Source organism: Phoca vitulina, unplaced genomic scaffold (genome assembly GCF_004348235.1).
Source record: "Phoca vitulina isolate PV1807 unplaced genomic scaffold, GSC_HSeal_1.0 scaffold20, whole genome shotgun sequence".
In the NCBI taxonomy this organism is placed as follows: Eukaryota; Metazoa; Chordata; class Mammalia; order Carnivora; family Phocidae; genus Phoca; species Phoca vitulina.
Window position 1 is genome coordinate 24092343 of NW_022589723.1, and position 25354 is coordinate 24117696.

A 25354-nucleotide genomic window follows, 5' to 3' on the forward strand; every position below is an offset into this window, starting at 1 on the left:
CCCAGCCTTCAGAACTGTGAGAAATCCATTTCTGTTGTTTCATCCACTCAGCCTGTGGTGTTTTGTGGTGAGCAGGCTAATGCACCCCTCTCTATAGAAGAAGGATAGGCACCCCTGCACTGTTGAGGGGTCCCTTTCTTAAATCACCGATTCCCTTCCTACCTCTAAACCACAAAGGATCTCCCTTTCCTCCAGTGATCTGGGGTAGGAGATGGGTCTAGGTACATTTACCTATGAAAGCTCCAGGGTAAAGCCTCTATTGGAATTGTCTGATGCTATGATGGGACACTTTAAGCAAAAATAAGCGTCAGGATCAAGGGAATGCTGCTCAGTGGAAAGATTATAATCACTTAGTTGGAGAAAAACATAACTCCATTCCCCAAACATACTGAGCCTACGAGAGAGCAGGAGGGCCTGGTTGTAGAAGCAGGAAGCACACCGAGAAGCTTCGGAGGGCACGCTCTCTGGTGGCTCTGAGCTGGACTCGAGTTCTAGCTCTTCACTGTGGCCAGCCAGACAGTATCACGTGCTCCTGTCCTGCCTGAGATCATGAGCTTGGAAGTGCTTGGTGAACATTGCAACGTGGATGTGAGTGACTGGTAAAAGTTCCATGTTAAAGGCCGAGGCTTCCTTGAGGCAGATTTTTCTCTGGGATGCTGCTGTGAGTTCTCCATGTTTCTACTTTTATTGTTAAGTGTTTTTAGCTTCTTTAGACAGGTCATCCTGTCTTTGCCTTACAGCTCTCTGTAGAGAAATCATAGGAGCTGTCACGGAAACAAAAAGAGGCTTGAAGCTCCAGAGAAATGTATGACCCTCAATTCTTATAGATGGGCGATTAAAAAAAACAAAACAAACCAAAAACTCTTAACTGCCAGGGAGGGACTTCCTTTCATTGTTTTCCTTTTGTGTTTCTTCCTTTTTCCTCTTCTTTTTTTCTCTTTCCTTTGTAGTGATCTTTTTCATGTCTAGGATTCAAAAAAAGTTATTTACTTTTATTGCCTGTTTCATTTCACAACCTTGGCACCTGTGTGGATAGGAATGTCTGCTTCCTGCCACCCTCAGGACAGTCAAAGCGTACAGGGTGAATTTGCCAGGGCTTCACACCCTGATTTCTACTGCTATGACTCAGAGGAGGCTCCAACTGGGGAGAGCTAGCCAGGAAAACAAATTACACTTTGGGTTTTAATACAAAACCTTTTGAGCCCCTAGGAGAAAAATGAGACCTTTAAGTATATTCCCTTTTTGCCGTATTTTTCTATACGGTCATCACTTACCCACCCAAATTAAAGCATGTGTGTTAATGTTCAACATTAGGCTAATGTCCAGAGGTTAGTTTTGGACATTAGAGTTCAGAGTAGGTTAATGTTTAGTATACAAGCATTTAGAAGAGTACTTGGTGCATAGTGTGGAGTGTTTAAGAGTTAACTACATTATTGTCATTATCGTGAACGAAAGAAGGGCCCCCGTGCAGTGTGTTGTGGGACCGTGAGACAGACATGAGGGACTAACGTCAGTACTGGGTGTAGGCAGAGGAAAATAAACTGGAATTGCTGCTCTTGTGTTACTGGCATGGGAGAAGTGATAATGGGGGTGGGAATGGATCCCAGAGCAGTGGTTTGGGTCTAAAAACTGGGAACGAAGGAGCTTGAAAGTGCTTTGTCTAACGGATGTCAGGGGTATGTTACGTGGCCTCTGAAAGCCTTTTTACTTTTAGAACGTGATTCTAGTAGGTTCTCCTCTACTTGGGCTAGGGCTGGGCGGGCATGGGCGTGGATAGGTCAGGGGGTTTTGTAGAAGAGAGGGAAAAGGAGTGACTTCTTCCCATTTGGATTCTGTTAAGTTGGATTTGTTTCTGTCTTTTCTGGCATTTCCAGGGTGAAAAGGTATTTCCATGTGCTTCTGCTGTTGGTCTAAATTAAATGCAGACCATACCTCTTTAGCTGCTCTTGGCGCAGCCTTGGAGCTTCAGCTGCAACCAGGACAATAGGCAACTGCCAGAGGGAGGGAGAGAAGTTATATTCCTAAATATTAGGGAAGGTCTGGCTCAGAATATTTTGAGCGTGAATACCAGGTTTTTCGTTTCATTGGCGCCCCCCGGGCTGCAGACGCATCCCTGGGGATTGAGAATAAATCTGCCAGAGATCTCCTGGGTTGGAAAGGGAGTAGGCTGGGCAAGGGAGACATCTAAGTTTTCCCCGACTGCTTGTGTTTTTGTGCTTTCGTTTCTATGAAAATTGACATTCCTTGAAAGAGTTGTCTTTACTCCGTTCTTTTGCTAGCCCGCTCTGGTCAGGTTTCCCTGCCTTCCGAGTCAGGGACAGAGTTCTCGACTCCATGATGCTTAATACTAGCATTGCTCCCTAGTCTTCCTCGGCTTAGTAGCAGCATTTGGCTCATTGGACCCTCCTTCCTTTTTGAAACACCAGCTTGTGGGCTTGTAGGCCACCACACTCCCTGGTTTTCTCCCACCCCCTGGCTGTCCCTGCTCTGGTATCTTTGTTCCTTCTCTTCCCATTCCTCAGTGTTGCGGCCCTCCTTGGATCTCCTTAAATACAGATAATGATTCACTGGGGGGTGGGGCTCCCCGGTGATGCTGTGACTCTGGTCCAGGAGCCCACTATGCAGCCAGGCCTCCGGGGCTCTGTCCTCAGCCTCTCCATCTGCCTTACTTCCTAGGGGAGCTCATCCGGCCCCTGGCTTTCAAGAACATTTGACTCCTATCCGTGACTAACCACCTGACTTGGGATGAGACCCAGAGCCCTTTTGGATTCCCGCACACCCCCATAATTTGGCTCCTGCCCACTGCTCTGCCCTCCCTGGTACCTCTCCTGCTCATCTCTCAATTTCTTCCGGCCAAGTTGGCTTTCTCGCTGATTCTCCAACTCGAATAGTACCTCCATTTCTTGGGAACTCTAAACTTGCTGTTCTGTCTACCTGGTGCTTGCATGGCTTGCAAAGATCTCCCCGTAGCCTTCCTATCAGCTATTCCCCTCACAGAGGGGCCTTCCCTGACCATTGTAGTGCAGACGGATCTTTACCACCACCTTGCTCTCTCCTTGCCCTGCTTCCTTGTCTTCAGAGCACTTCTCACTGTTTGAGTTACCACTAGTGCGTAAGTTCTGCGGTGGAAGGGGCCTCGCCCAGAGAGAGGCTCTCCACGAGAACCTGTGAGTGACTAAACAGAAGGTTAGTGTCAGCATCTCCTCAGTGACTGGGTGACTCCTGGACACCGACACTCAGTTCCAGTGGCTACGTTTGCAAGGGCTGGGTTTCGGGTAATATTGTTGTATTTTATTTTATTTTAAATATTTTATTTATTTATTTGACAGAGAGAGACACAGCGAGAGAGGGAACACAAGCAGGGGGAGTGGGAGAGGGAGAAGCAGGCTCCCCGCAGAGCAGGGAGCCCGATGTGGGACTCGATCCCAGGACCCTGGGATCATGACCTGAGCCGAAGGCAGTCGCTTAACCGACTGAGCCACCCAGGCGCCCAATATTGTTGTATTTTAATTATCATGACCTATTGGAAAGAAACTGAGATACGGTGGGCACGTAAATGAGGCCGTCACCCCACGGAAAGACCCAATAGTTTTATGTCAGACAGCACAGAGGAAGGTTTCGCAGTTGTTTGAATAAAGAAAGGGCACGGAGTATTGCACAAGGTGACGCGTACACGGTGAAACCAGGAGGACCTGCCCCGTAGGGTCAGTGTCCTGCTCACACGACGTACGGCGATGGCGATTTAGTTTCGGCAAAATGAACGTTGTCCTGGGTATTAAATTTGTGTTGTGAATCTGAATTGTTTTGACTTCTTAAACATATTTTGTTTAATGTGCAGATTTGTTTTGGTTGTATGGTATCATAAGAACTGTAATGGTTTCATATTTGTACATTAGGTTAACACCAAGGGTCTTTGAGAATTTTTTCTTTAAAGACATCTGTACTGATACAAGCTTGTGAAAGACTAAAATAGGGACCCCTAGGAATAGGTTTTAACATCTCAAACTGCTTGTGAAAAGCTATTTTTAACACAATGAAGATAGCGTGGCTCTGAATGGGCTCTTTTAGCATGCTTTCAGGAGAGTGAAATTTTAAAAATATCCATATTCCTATGAATACCGAAGAATGTACTGACAAACCCCAAAAGGATAAAGTAGGTACTACTTTTGTTTATTTACATAATTGAACCTTCTGTTTCTGGTTACTGCTTCAATTTCTAATTATTGAAGAGCATCCTGAACTGTGAAACTTCTGTATGAGACATCTGCATAAAGTAATGATATTTCCATATTTCTGCACAAAACAAAGACATTGGAGTTGATGGTGCCAGGCCGGGGTTACGAAGGTGTGCAGGTAGAAGCTCCCAGTTCTGACTTTTGCCCCAGGTGCTTCTGCCCCCTCGAGACTGGAGAGGAGGCGATTCTGCACTTGGGACCTGAGACCCAAGAGGAGACAGATTCTTTGCTTTGAAAGGAGCTGTGAGGGGTACTTCCCCACACATTTCATTTGAATATATGCGTTTGTTTATATCCTGTACCTTTCTGTCTCCATCCCTTTGGGCTGCTCTAACAAAATACCAGAGACTGGGTTGTTTCTAAACCACAGAAGGGGATTTCTCACAGTTCTGGAAGTCCAAGATCAAGGCGCCAGCATGTGGCATTCTGGTGAGGGCCCTCTTCCTGGTTCATAGCTGGTGCCTTCTTGCTGTGTCCTCACAAGGTGGAAGGGGCTAGGAGACTCTCTGGGGTCTCTCTTAAAAGAACACTAATCTCATTTATGAGGGCTCCACCCTCAATGACCTAAGCACCTCCCAGAGGCCCCACCTCCTAATACCAGCATCTTTGGCAGTTATGAATGCAGCATGAATTTGGAAAGGGGTTGGAGACACAAACATTCAGACCATAGCAACTTCCAAATATAATTTGAGACTCTTGTGCTAACGGGCTCAGCCCTGTGGAGCTGTGCAGCCGGGGAGACTGGGGCAGAAGGCGAAGAGCAGAAGGTGGAGATGGAGGTGGGGTGGGAGTGCTTCAGGGAGAAGGGTAGAGAGGACTTAAGAAATGCTCATATTATCTAAAAGAACTTTCTCTTCTCCAGTTACCTAAAGTAACCGGTGAGAGCAAGATGCAGCATATTGGGCGTGACTTTGGGCCCTGGGATAGTCCCCCTTCCCCTGCCACCCACCCAGAGTTTATCGGAGTTGTGGTGCCATCAGACGCTGGGGGTGATAACTGAATGAATGACAGACAACCTGTATTTACACATGTGGGAATCTGCTAGGTTTCTACTTTAGGTTTACTTTAATTTTATATTGTAAGATTTTTGGGTGGCTACCCAGTGTTATCTTCTGTTTGTTTTTAGCAGTGTGGGACTCAGTAAGCTTCTGTGGGCAAATCCAGGTGCCTGTCATTTATAGCCTTGTCTTTCTGGGTCCTGTGCAAACAACTGAGGGGTGCATCTAGGGCACTTGGTTGGTTTATGAATTGATGGCTGCAGGGAGGTGGGGAGGCTGCATGCCACGGACCCTTCCTGGGTGCCTCTGGGTTTTGCAGTCATTTGGCGAGGTTTGCTCAGGATGCCGACTCCTGCCATCTTTTCCCTGGTGAGGACAAAGTTGGACAGATTGCCCTGGTTAATCTTACTTTGAGTGACCAGGAAGAGATACTTTGCAGAAGGCATAACACATATCCCAGGGGAGAATGTTTAGCTTTGGAATTCACTTTGCAGACGTCGTGTTTGAGGAGGTTCTGGGAATCAGGCTTGTTACAGCGGGCATTGTTGGAATTCCAGTGTCCCTTCTACCTCCCCGAGGAGATGCTTGATAACCCAGGGCCTATTTTCTACTTTTGAAGTATGCACATCTTATAAACATGGCTGCTGGGGTGGGGAAAAAAGCCACAATGATCTGATGATCAGGTTCTAGTGTTTAGAACAGTGACACAGGAGCACCTGGGTGGCTCGGTCGGTTAAGCGTCTGCCTTCAGCTCGGGTCATGATCGTGAGCTCAGGGTCTTGGGATTGAGCCCGGAGTCAGGCTCCCTGCTCTGCAGGGGGTCTGCTTCTCCCTCTCCCTCTTCCTCCGCTACCCCTGCTCCCCGCTCATGTGCACTCTCTCCCTCTCTCTCAAATGAATAAATAAAATCTTTTTAAAAAAACACAACAGTGACATACTTAACAGCTGGAGGTAGGAGCATGCGTGAAAGTTGTTCAGATTTTAAAAGGCTACATGCATTGTGCATACTTTATTAATTAGTTCATTCATTTATTCATTTGGTACCTGCTATGTGCAAGACACTGTCCTGGGTGCGGGAGGAAGGCCTCCTTGGAGAGTAACACTGCTCCTGACACCTGACAGTCCCGAGGCTGGCTTGCTGGATGCCAGGGCAGTGGGACGTAGGGGCGCGTTTTCCACAGCCATGTGATGACCACACCAGTGTGATTGTACCAGATGCTGTGGGAGGCAGAAAAAGGAAAACGGGGTCCCCGCACAAGAAAGAGCTCAGGTCTTTGGGACAGAAGGTCTGGGCCTGAATCCATCGCTGCCCCCAAGCCAGGTGAGACGTTGGGGGAAATCACTGGCCCATCAAGCATTGACACATCTCTAAAAGGGAGAGGTTAGGGGCTGCGAGGCTCTGAGCAGACAAGATGGTACAAAGAAAGCCTCCTGCACATGCCATGGCACGGCGCAGCCACATTTGAAAAACTTAAAATGCAGTTGTTGGGACAAAACCCATCAATAGAAGAACCACTGCCAGAGATCCTGTGTGGAGCTGCGTAAGGCAGACTGTCCTGAAATCCAGAGCAGGCAGGTGCTGAGCCTGAAGAAGGAACAGGGTTTTTGTAGCTGAAGGGAGATGTTTTTTACTGGAGCAAGAAAATGTTGAAAGTCGAGGTTGTAATAACAGGGTGAGGATCGAAGCTTCTCTTGCTGGGTATAAGGGTTCCCTTCCTCTTGGTGGCCTGGTAGAATGTTTTAATGGCAATAAGATGAATGTGAGCATAAGGTATGCACGGAGTTTGAGGAGCATCCCAGTGTTTAGAGTTGCCTACGAAGTAGTGACAAGACTGGAGAAATTTCTCGGGAAATGTAAGAAGACTCCCCTAGGTTTTAGGAGGTTAATTTCTTGGCTTCAGTCAGTGGAGATAGTTTTAGGTAAGTATCATGTGTCAGGAATGGCAAGTAGGTTTTATTTTATGTCTACACAGATTGTCAGTGACTATGGGTGTGCGGTGTTGAGGAGGATTTTGAGGCTAGATTTTGGCTTATAGAAAAAAGGCAGTGGTAGATAACCTTGTGTTTATGTGTTTGGGGCTTACGCTCCATATAGGAAACTACAGGACAAATGTCATGGATCTCTTTGGTTAAGTAAGGTCTTTTCCGTGTGCCTGGCAACATAAAGACATTCATTTATTCTTACAGCATTTATTTACTGAATTTCCACTAAGGACACAGCACTGTACTTTAGATTCTCAGCTGTTGTCTGGGTTCTTAATTAGTTAATTATTTCAGGATGTTGGTGGTTAATGCTGTTTGGTTAACCAGTGGGGTTTTTAGCCTCTGCCTCATATTTAAAAACACTTTATGATCAAAGTTAGCTTTCTTTTTTTTATTTTTAATTTAAATTCTTTATTTTATTTATTTATTTTTAGACAGAGAGTGGGAGGAGGGGCAGAGGGAGAGGGAGAGAGAGGAGAGAGAGAAAATCTTGGTGTGGAGCCCAACATGGGGCTCCATCTCACAACCCTGAGATCGTGACCTGAGCTAAAATCAAGAGTCAGATGCTTAACCGATTGAGCCATCCAGGCGCCCCAAGAAGTTAGCTTTCTTGTGGCCATAAGCACCATATTAAATTTTTTTCACTTACTATTGTTATTTCCTTTAGCCTGCAATTTATGATTTAAATTCTCAATTACCTTATGCAGTAATCATCAGTAATCTGACTTTAGAGAGAGGGAAACACTCAGAGATGTTAAAGAACCTGTCCAGAGCCAGGATTTGACTTGAGTTGAATATCAGACACATTCCCCACCCCTGCACCTGCGTGCTGGGCTCCATTACTTGTCCTCCCAATCGCAGACTTCCATCTCTTAGCCCTGCATTGGTGGGAGAACTTTTTAGAAATCGTTTCACGGTCAAGAGGTGAAAAAGGATGAATAATATATCTTCAACATTGTTTGGACATGAATTCTGTATTTTTTTTCAGAGACCATGTAGAATATAAAATGTCAGTCACCGAATTTTAGAATTAAAGTTAGGAAGAAAAGGGGCGCCTGGGTGGCTCAGTTGGTTAAGCATCTGCCTTCGGCTCAGGTCATGATCCCAGGGTCTTGGGATCAAGTTCCACATCAGGCTCCTTGTTCAGCGGGGAGTCTGCTTCTCCCTCTGCCTGTTGCTCCCCCTGCTTGTGCTCACTCTCTCTCTCTCTGTCAAATAAATAAATAAATAAATAAATAAATAAATAAATAAATAAAATCTTAAAAAAAATAGGAAGAAAAGAACATTATAAATTTATTGGTAACACACATGCTAACCAGGTAAGGAAAGAGGAGTGGGATCAAAATGGACAAAAATGGAACAGAGACGGATGTAGTGGGACCATCCATGGGGACCATCCATGGCAGACTTCCAGAGGAGACGTGGGGGCCCCTGGAAAGCCAACTTGGCACCCGTGCTCCAGTCTGAGTGTGGTCAGATTGGTTAGTCCTAGATCCTTAGAGTCCTGGTTGATTCTCCAAAGCATCCATCCTTTGCATAAAAGGAGACTTTCTACAGGCTTTTTCCTCCCCCTTCTCTTTATCCACTTTACTTTTTGTGTGAGGTGGGTGGGTTTAGGGGGAAGACGCAGCACTCAATATTAAAAATTTAATTTTTTGCCCCCAAATGGAAAACTTTTGGTCGTCATTGTCATTTAAGATGCTGGTTGTCATTCTCCTCTTCCTCAGACCGTACTGAACTGTGTGGGTCAGCCAGCAAGCTCTGCTGTCATTTTCTAACCTCAGAGCTTAGTTTTGGAATTGTTTTCCCAGGGAGTTCCCAAGGCTTGACTATGTGAAGACATTTCCTTTGAAATCTTAAAAGTTTGTTCAGTTTCCTATGTTGGCCCCACAGAACTGATAGGTAGACAGGAAGGAAGAAAAGAAAGAATATAAAGCTTAGTTTAGGTAAGACTGCCTGTCTCTGTCATGTTTGGGAATATGCACATTTAAAAACCAGTATGCATTTTGCTACTCTTTGGCTTTTCACACTCTGATTTTTCACTTTCATCTAGTTGAAGTTCTACTACGGATATTACCCCCAAAATTCAGCCTTCCCACCTGTCCTACAAGCAAGTCTTAGGAGTGAACATTTTGTCCACTCTTTAGAAGTGTTGGTTTGTGTATCATCAGACTGGTAGTAGCTTCCCTCTGAGCGGGACAGCCAGAGAATCCCATTCAGGGGAAATGACTTTTTGGTTTGGGACTCACTTCTTATTTCCTGGAATGAAGCTCAAGACCTCTGAGGAGGCTCATTAGCTCCCTACCCCTGTTTTAGACGCTCTTTTAAATGACTTGTATGATAAAACAGGAGTTACTTATTCCAAGCAAACATACACAGAATCCCTCTCCCATGCCAGGTGCCTTGCTGGGTGATTGGGCCAGCCTGGCCTGGCTCGTGGGGACTGTTAGCCTCAGGAGGGAGGGCAAGCCATGGCGGAGACGTTTCCGAATGCCTGACTCTGTTTCCACGGTAGTTGGCAGGGCCTTTGGAGGGGCTGGTGCATAGGCTTCCAGGTCTTAGCGGTGCCACAGGGAATTAGAGCGATGAGGTGGGGATGTGTGGCCCAGCATTGTGACTAATCTCTGTGCCCAGCTGATAACATGTGATGTCCCAGAGAGAGGAACTGTTTCTGTCTGGCATATGTTCATCGTTCTTTCAAGTGCTAAGCTCTTTGTTCTTACTCAGAAACACACTCATTGATCTCGCTAACTAAAGCAATTATCATCATTTAGTAGTCTTTTCCAAAAGCATTATTTCCACTCCAAAACACCACTTTTATTTGCCAAGTGCCACAACGTTACATCCTGGCAATTGGTCTGCACTTATTGCCAAATTATGTAAGTTCTTGGTTGGGCTTAGTCCCCAACTGAGCAAGTGTGTTCTGTGGAGCGTATTAGGATGGTGGTGTGGCCTGGTGTCTGAAAATGAACAGCTGTCCTTAAATTCATTCATTAATTCAGTGTTTACACTGTGATTGGGAAGGAAATCCACATTTGTTTAAAACACCAGTGCCCAGCTGAGAAATGTCATTCTGCAAAAATATTGGATTGAGGTTTGTTGTCAAGGAAATGTAAATTGTGGACATTTCATGAAATTCAAATATGCGGATTAATTTGCTAACAGAGAGCTAAGACTATAATAAACCGAGGTGGCCTTATTCAAAGATTGAAATGTGATTAGTGTTGACTATAGTAGCAGCAGCTAATGAAAAGGGCTGTAAAACCCTAGAAAAGAATTTTATTAATAAATATTAAGGAGAAATATTTTCATAGAAAACTCAGAGTCAGCGCAGAAGAGATTATTGGTGAGTAAAATGTGACCCCATTTAGCAAATATCATAAACAAAGCATTGCAGTGAACACATTTGTTTGTTCAGAAACTCTTCTGTTAAAAAAGTATTTGTTATAAACTTTAATGAGTGCAAACACTTCTAGAGATCCAGAATAACACAAGCCAGTGTTGTTCCGCGCAGGATTGGGACACACCCAGGCATTCTGGTCTTGGCCTCTGTGCATTGCTTCCTCGGTCTAAGACACGCTTGCTGTTCTTGGTCTAGTACTGAAGTATTTTATAAATATTATTAGCTTTGTCAAGCTAGATCAGTTTACAAGCAGGGGATTTATCCCTTTTCAAAATCCCACTGAAAAGATAGTAAAGGCGCAAAAATGTTTCAAGCTACAAAGACAAAGAATGTCAGACCTCGTGGAGGAGAGCTTGCTCACAAATGGAAGAGAGACCATTGAATTGGTGGTGGTGGAGAAACGAGGTGACTTCCCTGCAGAGCTGCTGGGAGGCTCAGAGATGGAAGGCATCGGTTGGTTGCCGTAGGAGGCGGGGATGAGGGGCTGAAACCTAGGGAATTATGTGAGTGCCTTGAACAGCTAGCCCTCCAGGGCCCTCTCTACACCCTGGTATCTAGACACCCATCTGTGTCTGCTCCCCTCCCCACTGGAGGAGGTCAATCAGCAGACTGGAGGTCTGTTCCCTGGAGAAATTGAACTGGAGTAATCTTGGAAGGAGGTATGGACGGCTGAAAACAGGGGGATTGAATGAGAGCTGGGACCTCCATGCCCTTCCCCTGCCCTGTCCCATAATGCCAGCAGCCAGGCTTGTGCAGCCCCATCAATGGATTGGAAGATTCTTTCCTTGAGAAATCAAACCAATCCAGAAAAAAATGCCCCAGATACTGAAATGTGCATGTCCCTCATTGGAAATCTTGGTACACCCCCATTCCTTGAAGCTCGTCAGCTAATAACTCCTCTTCCCACTTGCAGAGGCTCCAAACTGCTTTTAGTACTTTACTGTTAAATAGGATCAGGCAGCCAAGGATCTGAGTCCTCTTAGGAAAGGCTTCAACAGGAAAGAAAGGACCAAAGCAAACCAGCAAAGAGAAACCTTACAGAAGATGGAGATACTGCAGAAAGCAGAAAAAAACATTTTCTTTTGAAAATTATAGTCAGTATCTTCAGAGAGAGAGAGAGAGAGAGAGAGAGAGAGAGAAGCTATTTCATGTCTAAAATGAGAAAAGCATTTATGTTTTTTTTTTTTTAAAGATTTTATTTATTTATTTGACAGAGACACAGCGAGAGAGGGAACACAAGCAGGGGGAGTGGGAGAGGGAGAAGCAGGCTCCCCGCCGAGCAGGGAGCCCGATGTGGGGTTCGATCCCAGGACCCTGGGATCATGACCTGAGCCGAAGGCAGACGCCCAACGACTGAGCCACCCAGGCGCCCCGAGAATAGCATTTATGAAACAGGACCAATTAGAGAACAAGAAGGAGATAATGGGGATTACAAATTAAATACTTGAGTTTTAAAAGAAGTTGAGGATGTAGCTCTCAAAAAGTAAAACGAAAAGGACAGAGTTGAAAAGTAGATGAGGAAAAAAATCCAAAAATTGAAACTCAGTCTAAAAGATGCAACATTACTAATATCTTAGATGCAAAAACCAAAACCAAAATAAAATGGTTCTTTGAACATTATCACAGAAATAATACCAGAACATTTCATGGAACTAATGACATGAATTTTCAAATTGAAGAAGTATATTAAGTGCCCATGTTATATAAAACCCTCACTCAGATACATCATGGTGAAATTTCAGCCATAGTAGGGACAAAGAAAAGGTCCTAAAAACTGTCAGAGAAAAGTACACAGGGCACACACAGAGGAAAGGGTGTCTTAATAGAAGAATTCTTAACGGCATCCCTGGAAGCTACAAGATAATGGAGTAATACTTTAAAAAATCAGAGGGAGGGGCGCCTGGGTGGCTCAGTCATTAAGCGTCTGCCTTCTGCTCAGGTCATGGTCCCAGGGTCCTGGGATCGAGCCCCGCATCGGGCTCCCTGCTCCGCGGGAAGCCTGCTTCTCCCTCTCCCACTCCCCCTGCTTGTGTTCCCTCTCTCGCTGTATCTCTCTCTGTCAAATGAATAAATAAAATCTTTGGGGGAAAAAAAATTAAAAAAAAAATCAGAGGGAAAATTATTTCTAACCTGGATTCTAAATCCAGCTAGACTATCAATCAAAAGTAAGCATAGAATAAAGATATTTTTCAAAACACAAGGACTCAAAAAGTTTACTCCCTTGGACCTCTTAAAAAGCTACTGGAGGGCACCTGGGTGACTCAGTCAGTTAAGCATCTGCCTTTGGCTCAGGTCCTGGAATTCAGTCCCACATAGGGCTGTGTGCTCGGTGGGGAGCCTGCTTCTCCCTCTCCCGCTCCCCCTGCTTGTGCTTGCTCTCTCTCTCTCTGTCAAATAAATAAATAAAATCTTAAAAAGAAAAAAAAGCTACTGGAAGTGAGCTCCCTCAGACCAATTGGGTAAACTAAGAAAGAGGAAACTTAGGAAACAATATGCAAGGAAGAGAGCAAACCAGACCCTAATATAAGGCGGGAGGATGGAAGGCTGCAGAAGGGAGGGCACCAGGAGAAAAGATCACCACATTATCTGATAGTTTGGTTATTTTGAAATTAGTGCTGGTAAGCATCTAACATGGAATGTCGCTGACGAAAGGATTTAAGGATAGGTAGGTGTATCAAAAAGAAGACAAGTGAGAATAGCAATCAGATATTAACCCTAGAAAAGTTAAAGTTTTATAAGGAAAGATGGCCAGAGTCTACAGTTTGGCTCTTTAATGAATAAATATTTAAATAGTCATAACAATATATATCAAAATAATATATAAATAATGTATAATCATAATATAAATAATATTATTGAGAAGCTAACAGAATGAGAAATTTGCATGTATGGTGTGTCATCTCCCATATGTAAAACTGGTAAGTTAGGCAATTGCAGCTAGGCATGTTACCGTGCACCATGGAGGTGAGTATCAGAGAAATAGCTAAAATTTGCAATTGGTTTCCTCTGGGGAATGTGACTGGGTGGAGAAGGGAAGCTGGAGAGTCCAAGTTTTCATTATATCTTGTTTTACTTCGATTAAAAATGAAATTGCCTAATACTGTTAGGATACCTCTGAAAATACAAGTAGGCATCATGAAATCATTGGGGTTGGTGAGTTAATAAGGGATTTGCAGATGAATGTCCTTCTCTAAGTTGTTCCCGTTTGTAAAATTGGGGGTGATGATGTCTAACATGTTCTACATTTAGAAGAATAATCACCAAGCAGAAGTGACAACACTAGGCTAGTAGGAGACAGATGTATCCAGGCAGACCCAAGACAAATTGGAAAGACAAAATAAGTCAGGATGTACTATAGCTGAATAAATAATTGGTAAAGTTGTATGGATATATTTTGAATGCCATGCCTTAAAAAAGAGACTACGCCCATTACCCTTTAAATGTTGACAAAAATTATCCATACATTTGCCCACAAAGGAAACCTCAATACATTTAAAAAGGAAGGAATAATAGAAACTTAATTTTTTGACTACAGTACATGTAGAAATTCACAACATACAGAAATAAGGACCCTCCAAGCCAAAACAACACAACAGCAAACATACTGGATATGAAAAGACTTTCTCGAAAACAACTCATGGGTCAAAGAAAAAATCAAATCCATAGATTGAGACTATGTAGGAAATCATGATAGAAACATTACTGTGGTAGAAATTACTGGCTGCCTTCCCAGCGTTAACAGGACATTGATTTTATTGAGAGTGTCAATGACCAGCTAAACATTCCTGTTTCTCAATCTGTCCTTGTAGATGGGGGTGGCCATATGATTAAGTTCTCACCAATGAGATAGATATAAAATAATAGTGGTGGGTGGGACTTCCAGGAAAGCTCCTTAAAAAGGTTGACTCAGCTGACCTAATAAACCTTTGGCATATGTGATGCTGGGTTAACCATTTTGTAATCCTAGGGTGACTAATACATGCTAAAAGTAGATGAGTGGAAAGATAAAAGAGGTATTCCTCAGAAATATACTGCCATCCATTCTGGCCTTGGACTTCCTGCCTCTGGGGAAAAAAAAAATCCTAACTCTAAAGTTGCTATTTTGGGTCTCTTTTTTAGTAGGAGCCAACACAGTTCCTAACTGACAGTCAGATATCACAACTCATGGGATGTAATTAAAGAATAAAAATAGGGCGCCTGGGTGGCTCAGTTGGTTAAGCGACTGGCTTCAGCTCAATTCTTGATCCTGGAGTCCCGGGATCAAGTCCCACATCAGGCTCCTTGCTCAGCAGGGAGTCTGCTTCTCCCTCTGACCCTCCCCCCTCTCATGCTCTCTCTCTCTCAAATAAATAAATAAAATCTTAAAAAAAAAAAAGAAAAATAAATAAATGAAGCATGCAAGTCAAGAAATTGGATACTGAACAACAAAACAAAGGAGAGCAGAAGGAAATAATAAAGATCAAGCTAGAACTCAATAAGAAAATTAAAAAAGAGAAATGATTGTGAAATCTTGAGAGCTACTCTTTAGGAGAACAATTATTTTTAAAAAATATATATAGATACACATTTTACTTGCTCAGTCAAGAATTAGGTGAAGAAGCACAAATAAACACAACTGGATAATGAGAAATTATAAAGGAGATGAAATGATTTACATTTTGTAAAACTGTGCAAATAAACTTGAAAATGTGGATCAGATAGATGATTTTCTTGGAAAATGTGCTACTAGACTGACTCCAGAATAGAAAGAAAACTGAAAAAGGCCCCTAGCAGTGAAAGAAATGAGACAGCTGTTATGTGTGACCAGTTGTTACTGCTCTTCCTGGGGCTTCTTTGCTGTTGGGGTTCCCTAGAGGGGGTGGAAGTGAATTTCTGGTGGGAGGCCTCAGAGTGTGGGGTGGGTTGGGCGTCCTGCCTGGTGATCTGTGTTCTGTCTCTGACAACGGTGGCCATGCCCCAGAAGGGTGATGGCACTGATTCTTGGCATTAGGACACATCCCAAAATAAGGGGCCCTAATTCTTTAGTTTTTTGTAACATTTTTCAGATCCATGTGTTACTGGAACCTTTTTGGTAAGAAAAAAATGATGAAAAATTATTTTTAATCATTTGCTCTCATTGGCAGTCTCAGGAACAAAATAAAACAATGTTCTGCACATCATATCCAAATAAATAGAAAGATTTCAAAGCAAGATTGTGCATAAAAAAGGTTGAAAGTGCTATTCCAACAGGAAGATCAGTAGTACAGGAGAAAAGAGAAAATGGTGAACATCAGAGTGCCTTCGGTCTTAATCGTTTCATGGAAAAGTACCTTGTTCTCAAATGCTAGTAACTGGAACATCCTATTGGTTAAAAATAAATAGCATAAGGTGTGAGGAAACCAACTAAGGAAAAAAAACAAAGCAACCAGAATGGCCTGTCAGCTAGAAACAGAATAAGGAGGTTATGCCAAAGGTGTCAGGTTCTTATGCCTGTCGTCCCCCCAGAGGCCATGGTTCAAGCCCGGTGTTGACAAAACCATGGTCACGGAGGGCATCCAGAAAGGCTTGTTTGGATGAGCATTTGGTTGAAGTGTCCTTGCTGGTTAAAGTGTTGTATTTTCTTGGAACTTTCCCCTCATCATCTTCATTTAAGCAGATGTAATTCTCGGGGCGCCTGAGTGGCTCAGTCGTCAAGCATCTGCCTTTGGCTCAGGTCATGATCCCAGGGTCCTGGGATCGAGCCCCGCATCGGGCTCCCTGCTCTGCGGGAAGCCTGCTTCTCCCTCTCCCACTCCCTCTGCTTGTGTTCCCTCTTTCGCTGTGTCTCTCTCTGTCAAATAAATAAATAAAATCTTTAAAAAAACCAAAAAACAAAAACCAGATGTAATTCTAACCTAATGTCCTCTTTTTACCCCATCTTTCCCTGGTAGCGGGAACAGTGAACCATGGAGCTGTATTTCGGTGAATATCAACATGTGCAGCAAGAATATGGCGTCCATCTGAGACTCGCGAGTGATGATAGCAAAAAATCAAGGAATTCCCAACACTCTAAGGCAGGCTCCTATGGTGTCAGTATCCGGGTGCAGGGAATCGATGGCCACCCCTACATAGTCCTGAATAACACGGAGCGGTGTCTGACAGGCACATCTTTTCCTGAAAATGGGCCACCATTTCCATCTCCAATGATAAATAACCTGCCCCTGCATTCCAGCAATGGGTCTGTGCTGGAGGAGAGCAGCGCAGAAGAATTGCAGCTCCCAGAAAATCCTTATGCCCAACCCAGCCCAGTAAGAAACCTGAAACAATCCTCTCTCTTTGAGGGCAAGAATGGGGTTCTAGAATGCAAAGAGGGGCCAGTGAAACCATCCCACATGTTGAACTTTCAGAGGCATCCAGAGCTTTTGCAGCCCTATGACCCTGAAAAGAATGAATTGAACTTGCAAAATCATCAGCCTCCTGGGAGTAATTGGCTAAACACTTTAACAGAAGAAGGTTCCAACAATAAGAAGGCTTGGACTTGCTTCCCCAAACCTGGTAGCTCCCAGCCTACCAGCCCTCCTTTGGAAGATGTGGGCAAATCCAGCATGACGGCCATTCGTTTGTGCAGCTCTGTGGTCATCGATGACCCCAAGAAGCAGACCTCAGTGTGCGTAAATGTTCAGAGCTGCGCCAAGGAGGGGCTGGTGGAGGAGGCCCTTTCCCCTAGTGGGAGGTCCCTGATGGCCCACAGCCCACACACCCATCCCGAAACCAAGAAAGCCAGGCCGGACGTGCTTCCCTTCCGGCGACAGGATTCAGCGGGACCTGTGCTGGATGGAGCTCGGTCCCGGAGGTCCTCTTCCTCATCGGCAACTCCCACTTCGGCCAACTCTTTGTACAGATTTTTACTTGATGATCAGGAATGTGCCATCCATGCCGACAATGTAAATCGTCATGAAAACAGACGGTATATCCCCTTCTTGCCAGGAACTGGGCGGGATATTGATACAGGATCAATTCCTGGTGTGGATCAATTGATTGAAAAGTTTGACCAAAAACCTGGGCTCCAGAGGAGAGGAAGGTCTGGGAAGCGAAACAGAATCAACCCGGAAGACAGGAAGCGGTCCAGAAGCGTGGATAGTGCCTTTCCTTTTGGTCTGCAGGGGAACGCCGAGTACCTGAACGAATTTAGCCGGAACCTGGGCAAGTCCAGCGAACACCTCCTCCGCCCGTCGCAGGTGTGCCCGCAGAGGTCACCTGCTCAGGAGCACCGGGGGAGACAGAGCGTGGGCCGGGCCTTCGCCAAGCTGCAGGGGGCCCACCTCAGGCCTCCCCAGCAGAGCAAGGATGGGAAAGTTCCAGAAAACACAGGTGGTCGGCAGAGTACAAACACGCACGCATCTTCCCTCCCAGCACAGAATAAAAAGGAGGAGGAAATCAAAACAGCCACTGCGACGCTGATGTTACAGAATCGGGCGCTAGCAACTTCGCCTGACTCCGGTGGCAAGAAGATTTCTGTGAAGACATTTACTTCCGGTACTCAGGTAATGCTCAGGTGGGCCTGAGGTAATGCTCAGGGAATGCTAGCTGTAGGAGGCTACCGGAATGCAGACCCTCTGTCCTGAATCACTAACTGCATATCTGATTTGTGTCAGTTTTCCCCTACAGAGTTTTCAACTTACTGCCAATTGTGTGGTTTTCCAAGTTAACTCAGGTACAGCTAGAATCCCATTGTGGTCCTGTCTGTCAAGTGACCTGACACTATGTGCTTGATTTCTCTGTGTGTGTGTGTGACATCTGAAGGTGTGCAGAATTTGTTTCCACACAGAGGTTCAGTGCTTAGGTTGTGTAGATATATTGACTTTTCTCATGACACTGAGTGACTGGGTTAATATCTGGCCTGAGAAATTAGGTTAATTTTAATTTAGGTGAATCCTAAAGTGACGGAATTTACTTAAGTGGTATATTTAGTGTTTTGGTAGTACCAATAAAAAATAATGATAGTGGTAAAAATGATGATAAGGTTGGTAAGTGTCAGGCACTATTTGTTATAGATTCTAGGACTGCACCAACCCTATGAAGGTAGGTACTATTAATCTCCATTTACAGGTGAGAAAATTGAGGTGAGGCAAAGTGAAGTAAGTTGCCCAAGGTTACAGAGCTACTAAGTGGTGGAGCCAGTTGTAATCAGGATCCTTACCTGAGGAATTGTTTTTGGAAAGTAGGAATGTGTTTGGAAGCTTCTGCATCAGGGTTTTGCCTTCTTCCTGGAAACTTCATCCTGTGGTCTAATAACAGGCTTTATGTTCCAGGCCACACCGGATCTGTTGAAAGGCCAGCAAGAGCTTACTCAACAAACCAATGAGGAGACGGCCAAGCAGATACTTTACAATTACCTCAAAGAGGGGTTAGTGATTTTCCTTAAAGGAGCAAAGTCTTGTCCTTTCTGGGGGGGGGGGTCTTAATTTCCTTTTCTGAGACCTTGTGTTTTCCCCTCCCTTCCTGCCCTTGTGCGAACTCTTTGAGGCTTAGGAGTCAATGGCTGAAGTTTGCATAACAGTATTTGAGTCGTGGGTCGTGGGTGTGAAGAGCAGGGGGAAAATGAATTTATATATATAATTTATTTTTTTAAGTAATCTCTGCATCCAATGTGGGACTTGAACTCACGACCTCAAGATCAAGAGTCATGCTCTTCCGACTGGGCCAGCCACGGGCCCCTATTTTTCAAATGACTCCTTATTGTTTAAAAAGAAGTTCAAAGATGGGAAGAATGTCTACTCTTCAGTTTTGACTTGAGTCTGCCACCTTGAGTTCTTCATGCATATAGTAGTAATCAGTCGTCCCCTTATTAGCCTTTATTAAATAAAACCCCTTTATTAAATAAAACCACTTCTTCCCCTCCCTGGAGTTGACATTGGCCAGGAGCCCCTGCTCCCATGATTTTTAAAGCATGTATGAGTCATTTAAAAGCACTGCTTTTCACATACTTATCTTGGAGGTTGAGTTTGAGTAATCTGGTTTTCAGTCCTTGCTTAGATATTAGGTCAGGAATTTGCACTTTCTGTTTCCATTGTCTCATCAGAAAGGATTAAAAAGGAAAAAAAGCTTTACAACCTGACGTGACTGCAAGTCACTTGGCAAATACTCATTGGTATCAAAACGCTTCATATTTTTGCATCGTACCTTACAATTAAAGAGCTGACAAAATAGGTTCAGAATGTAAGAGAGGGGCTCTTTTTGGCATGGGGGTGGGGTGGGGAGTAACCGAGCAGATTCTTCTAGCTAAGAACTAGTTGTTGCTGTATTTTTTTGCTCATGATGTATTGAGAGACTGGTGAAACAGACTTTAACAGGAGGTGACTATTTGAGGAAACTTATTTAAAATTTTTTTCCTAACTGCCAGGTATGTGTGATAGAAGGTGTGGTCGAAGTTAGTAAAACTCTATCTGGGGGCGCCTGGGTGGCTCAGTCGGTTAAGCGATTGCCTTTGGCCTCAGGTCATGATCTTGGGGTCCTGGAATCGAGCCTTGCGTCGGGCTCCCTGCTCAGTGGGGAGTCTGCTTCTCCCTTCCCTCTGTGCTCTCTCTCTCTCTCTCTCTCTCTCTCGCTTGCTTGTAAATAAATGAAATCTTTAAAAAACAAACCACAACAAACTCTATCTGATCATTACCTGTGAAAGTGTAGACAAAGAGCTGGGGTATTGATAGTCTCCTCTTGGGCGATTTATTTTTTTAAACACAGGCTAAAAACCAGTTAAAGTCACTGTAAATCATTCTTAGCGTAAGATTTACAAGTAAAGTGTGTGGATGTGGTTGTGTGTGAGAGAGACACACAGAAGAAATTCCTTGCTGGAATGAATATAAGTCAGTTGAGTCAAACAACAAATTACTGAATTTTCACTGTATGTTTTCTCCAGGCTTAGAATGTGGGTACATCTCTTTCACATGCTTGGAAATGGGACCCCTCATTCCAAATTTAGTGTTAACATAGAACAGTTTATTTGAAGAGAAGTACACCATCCATCCTGTTCTTCTCACACTGGCTTTGCCTGCAGCCTTAATTAATTCATACCTCTTGCAGTTTATCTTCTTAAACGGCTCTGTTGTTTGTATGTTGTGGCACCTAAAGTATCTTGAGACCCATGGTTGTACCCCTCACTGTTTTTTCTGCTGCCTCTTTTCCAGAAGCACCGATAATGATGACGCAACTAAACGGAAAGTCAACCTGGTCTTTGAGAAAATCCAGACTTTAAAGTCTCGAGCAGCAGGGAGCACACAAGGAAATAATCAAGTAAATTGGAGTTCTGTATTCTGCAGAGGGCATTTAACTTGGAATGTGGCAAACAAATTGCTCTTTCTTCAGCCTGTACATTCCTGTACATTTGGTTATTGCAGTAAGTGGGAAGTTACCTGAGTAGGGAGCAGGACCTAAGATGGAAGATCATGTTGTAAATATTATTGTGCACCTGCCTTTTTTTCAGCAAGGTTTTTAAAGAGATTTTATTTAAAAAATATATAACATATAACACGATGAAACAAAAAGGTGGTGAACTTTAGAAAGAGAAAATAAGGGCGCCTGGGTGGCTCAGTTGGTTAAGCGACTGCCTTCGGCTCAGGTCGTGGTCCTGGAGTCCCAGGATCGAGTCCTACATCGGGCTCCCTGCTCAGCAGGGGGTCTGCTTCTGCCTCTGACCCTCTCTCCCCTCGTGTTCTCTCTCTCTTTCTCTCTCTCTCAGATAAATAAAATCTAAAAAAAAAAAGAGAGAGAGAGAAAATAAAAATAGGAAGAACGGAATGGAATCATGGTCGGAGAACCCTAACATATCCAAGGTATTGAAGGAAGCTCTAGAACTTCAGAGAATAAGAAATAAGAGGATAAGAATAGGAGAATAAGGAATAGAGACTGGTGAAGCCAACCAGCATGGGTGGAAGAGAAAGGAAGAAGTGGAGTGGGGCCAAATTCTTTTTAAAAAAACTGCCTGTTTCATTTATTGTGCTGAATTACAGTTGGGATGTGGAGATTTTTTTGGTTGTTAAAGGAGTCATCCCATGTTTGGTGAACATCTGCTACATGCCAGACACACCTTGTGTCCTGACAGGAAGCAACATTTGAGAGGGACGACTAAAAGCTTGTTCCTCAATCCTGCACCACCTTGAATTGGGACCCACTTCTTGCTTGTGTGTCTTCTCTTTCCCTCCCGGGGAATTCTGCGTGCAAAGGAAAGAGTATACCAGAGACCATTCACAGGAAGTTTGCCTATAGCTTCTTTGTCACTTTGGAAACATAGGTATACAGGATGTTCTTAGGCATCAGCTCCCTCTTTTCTCTACTGTTCAGCACTCAGCTAACCCATGACTGCTGCTATGGCATCCAGTAGAACGATCACACACACACACACACACACACACACACACACACACACGAACTATTCCCATGGGGGAATCTTTAAATTATACACCTTGCTTATAGGCAGGCTTCGGGGGCTCTACATAGTTCTTAAAATTGGTGTAGGGGTTTTGTGCTAAAACTCTTAAATCCAAATTACCACTGTGACTCTTGCTTTTCACTCACCTGCATATTTTTAGGGTGAACATATCCTTTGGCCTTGATGTTAAGATTGTCATTGTGGGTCACAGACTATGGGTATCCAGACCAAACTAGGGAAGTTAGGTTAAGCCCTCTGGAATCTGGGACACTAACAGTGTCTTAAAAAAAGTAAAGAAGTCTCTGGGAGAAGAAGGGAAGGCAGGATGTTCTAGGTAGAGGGACCAGCATGAACAAATACAAAGAGGTACGTGTTCGCTATGTTTAGGGGACTGGAGGTGATTTAGTGTAGCTGGAGCAGAGAGCCAGGGTGTGGAGAGGAAGTGCCAGATAGAAGGGACCTTGGATATCACAGAAGTTTCCATTTTTGGCTAACGGTGATGGGCCATCACCGATGGGCTTTGAACAGGAATGAATAGTGTGGTATTTGTAGAATTTCATTCCGTTCATTCATTCACCATGACTGCTTAATTGCCCAGACTTTTCTACTCTTGTTCTTTCCCTGTTATTTTCTGAATCTGATTATCTGTGGCCAGAGGCTTTGGAGTTTTATCTTTTTGGTGTCAGTTGAGTGATTTCCTGTGAGAGAAGGAAAGACCATACTGGAAACAGCAGAGTAGGTAGAGTTTTCGTTTGGGCAAGAACAATGTACAATTTCCCTCATTGGGTTGGATTTAGATTTCCATAATGGATTGTTCTCATTTTGCCTAAGAAAATAGGAAATCCTGTGTTTTTGTTGATGGTTGGGTTCGGTTAACTTCACAGGAGTAGGTGAGGAAGTACCTCATTCCAAGTTCATCACACACAGCTCACACCTGGATTCAGGCGCGTGAGAGCCAAGACGGCTTTTTCTAGCTTTGATTCCTGCTTTTATCCCTTTTCCTCCCCTTTTGTGGTGTTCTAACCACTTTGCTGTAGGATTTTAGCCAAATCCTTTCGAGAGCATCATCCTGTTATTATATCCATGGAAGAAAAAAAAGAGATCGTTAATATTCATACTCAGATCAGAGTCTGTTTTCTAATAGACTCTCTAATCAGACCCCTCTTTGTTACATCTCCCTTCATTATGGCAATGTAGCATCTAAAAGAAGAAAGCCAATTCAGCCAACATACATTTATTTACTACTTGTATACAGACATATGCAGAGAGCAAGAAAATCTCAGGTTCTAGAATAATGATTCCCAGTGCAATGGAAGTTCTGTAATAGATGGATTGTACGAAAGGCCTTGGGAACACAGAAACATGGGCTTTGGTTATAACCTTAGGCAGTAGAGGGATCTTCAACAAATACTTATTTTTTATCTTTTTACATTGTTTTATTGGGGTATGACTTATATACAGTAGATCGCACAAATCTTAACTGTCTAGTTCATTGAATTTTTAATATAGGTGTGTGTCCATGCACACACCACCCTGATCAAGATACAGAGCACTCTGATCACCCCCAGAAGGTTTCCTTGTGCCCCTTTCTCTAGAGGGGTTTACATGTGAATTGGGTCTTAAGAGTTTGATGTTACTGCTCGCATTACATTTTGGGAGAAAGAAAAGAAAGCATCTCGAACATGTACGTTAGGTTATCTCTGCAATTAATTACAGGCTTCTAATTCTTCGCCTGAAGTCAGAGACCTGTTGGAACAGAAAAACAAATTGACCACAGAAGTAGCTGAACTTCAGAGAAAGCTTCAACTGGAAGTCAAGGTATCTGATTTTTCCTTTTATGTTATTTTTTAAATTTCTGTCTTGCAAAGAATATTTTAAGCAAATCTGGGTGCTCAAGGGAAGCGAAAGCCAGTTTTTTTCCCCCCAAAAGAAATATTCCTCTCATCACTGAGTAAATTCCTGTATATTTGGCTCCTGCTGTCCAAAGAACTTTTTTTTTAATTTTTAATTTTTTTAAAGTAATCGAAGCCCATAGACACAGTTTGCTTTGACAGAGTAAAACACTGTTGGATTCAGGCAGGCCAGTAGGAAACTAAATGCATATTAAATATCCAAACTGAGTAATAGAAGTAGCAGACTGAGGTTTAGCTGTCTTTGTATTTCTCTTAGAAGTATTACAACTCATTCAGTATTTAATGTTCTTTCTAGTTGCAAACTCCCAGGCGTAGTCATATAGGTTGATTAAGTTGTTTAATAAATGAGTGCAAAGACATGGAGTCCATCAGAGTTTTGAGGTAGTCTTCTGTGGGATTGCATTAACGTTCAGTGGAGGTACTTGAAAATCACATGTATTCATCTTAGAATCAGCAGAACATGAAAGAAGAGAGAGAGAGAATGAGAGCAAGCTTGGAAGAGCTCCAGGGCCGGCACGACAGTAAAGTGGAAGAGAATTCCGTGCTGCAGCAGCGCCTGGAAGAGAGCGAAGGGGAGCTCCGGAAGAACCTGGAGGAGTGAGTTCTGGGCCAAGAGCCTTGGTTCCTGCATCCGATGTAGCCAGAATCTTTTTGTCTGTTTAATACTATCCAGCCTTCCAAATATTTAGAGGGGCTGCTGACCCTTCCTTTTCTCCCTCTTACCTTGTAAAATTGCGAAGCTGGTGACACATGCAAGACTGGTAAGCAGAAAGGTTAATAATTTCAAATTTCGTTGTATACCTTAAAGGATGCCTTGTAAAGTTTAAGCCCTGAGAGTGGCTCCTGGAGCTGATAAGCGAGAAGCAGGGAATACTGAATGGTGATATCTATAGACAGAGATTTCAAGGAGCCTGGACCCAGCCTCCAAAAAGCACGTGTCCTATGACTTCTGTAATCTCCCAGTTTGTGAATTTTATCCTGAATGCTGCTGACCAGTGCTTATGCCTCTGTTGAGTCTGCAGAGAGGGAAAGTCAAAGCCAAGATGGCCCTGCTATTGCATCATATTAAAATCTGTGAAAAAGGGATCTGAAGCCAAAGTCTGCAAACGTGCAGTGCTATGAAGCTCTGCGGCCGTGGTGGAGGTCTTAAGTGAAGGTCTAAGCAGGAGTGAAATCCAGAAGGAAATTCAAGAAAAATATAATAAAATCATTTGATTGCCTTTGCAATTTTGATGACGTAGTTTTTGCTTTAAAAACATTCCTAGAGGTTAGTTTTAGAAAAATTGGTGAGAAAAAAACAAAGTTTAGGGTGTAGTAAAGACTTTACAAAATCAAAAGGTAAAATAGTTGTGAGTTTGATTTAGAGCAGAGGTTGGCAAACTTTTTCTATCAGGTAGTAAATATTTTATGGTTTATGGGCCATATGGTCTTTGTTGGAC

The 25354-nt window shown here is 43.6% G+C and overlaps 1 protein-coding gene across 2 annotated transcripts in view; it reads left to right on the plus strand.

Annotated features, from left to right (window-relative positions):
* The window catches only part of CGNL1 (cingulin like 1), a 115375-nt gene continuing 90021 nt past the window's right edge, over positions 1–25354 (plus strand). For both annotated transcript variants that reach the window (XM_032417277.1, XM_032417276.1), the window contains exons 1-6: positions 1–16; positions 16529–18121; positions 18890–18984; positions 20762–20867; positions 23719–23820; positions 24364–24512. In XM_032417277.1, coding sequence (XP_032273168.1) covers positions 16544–18121; positions 18890–18984; positions 20762–20867; positions 23719–23820; positions 24364–24512 — 2030 coding nt within the window. In that variant the 5' untranslated portion in view covers positions 1–16; positions 16529–16543. The remainder of the gene's footprint in view (positions 17–16528; positions 18122–18889; positions 18985–20761; positions 20868–23718; positions 23821–24363; positions 24513–25354) is intronic.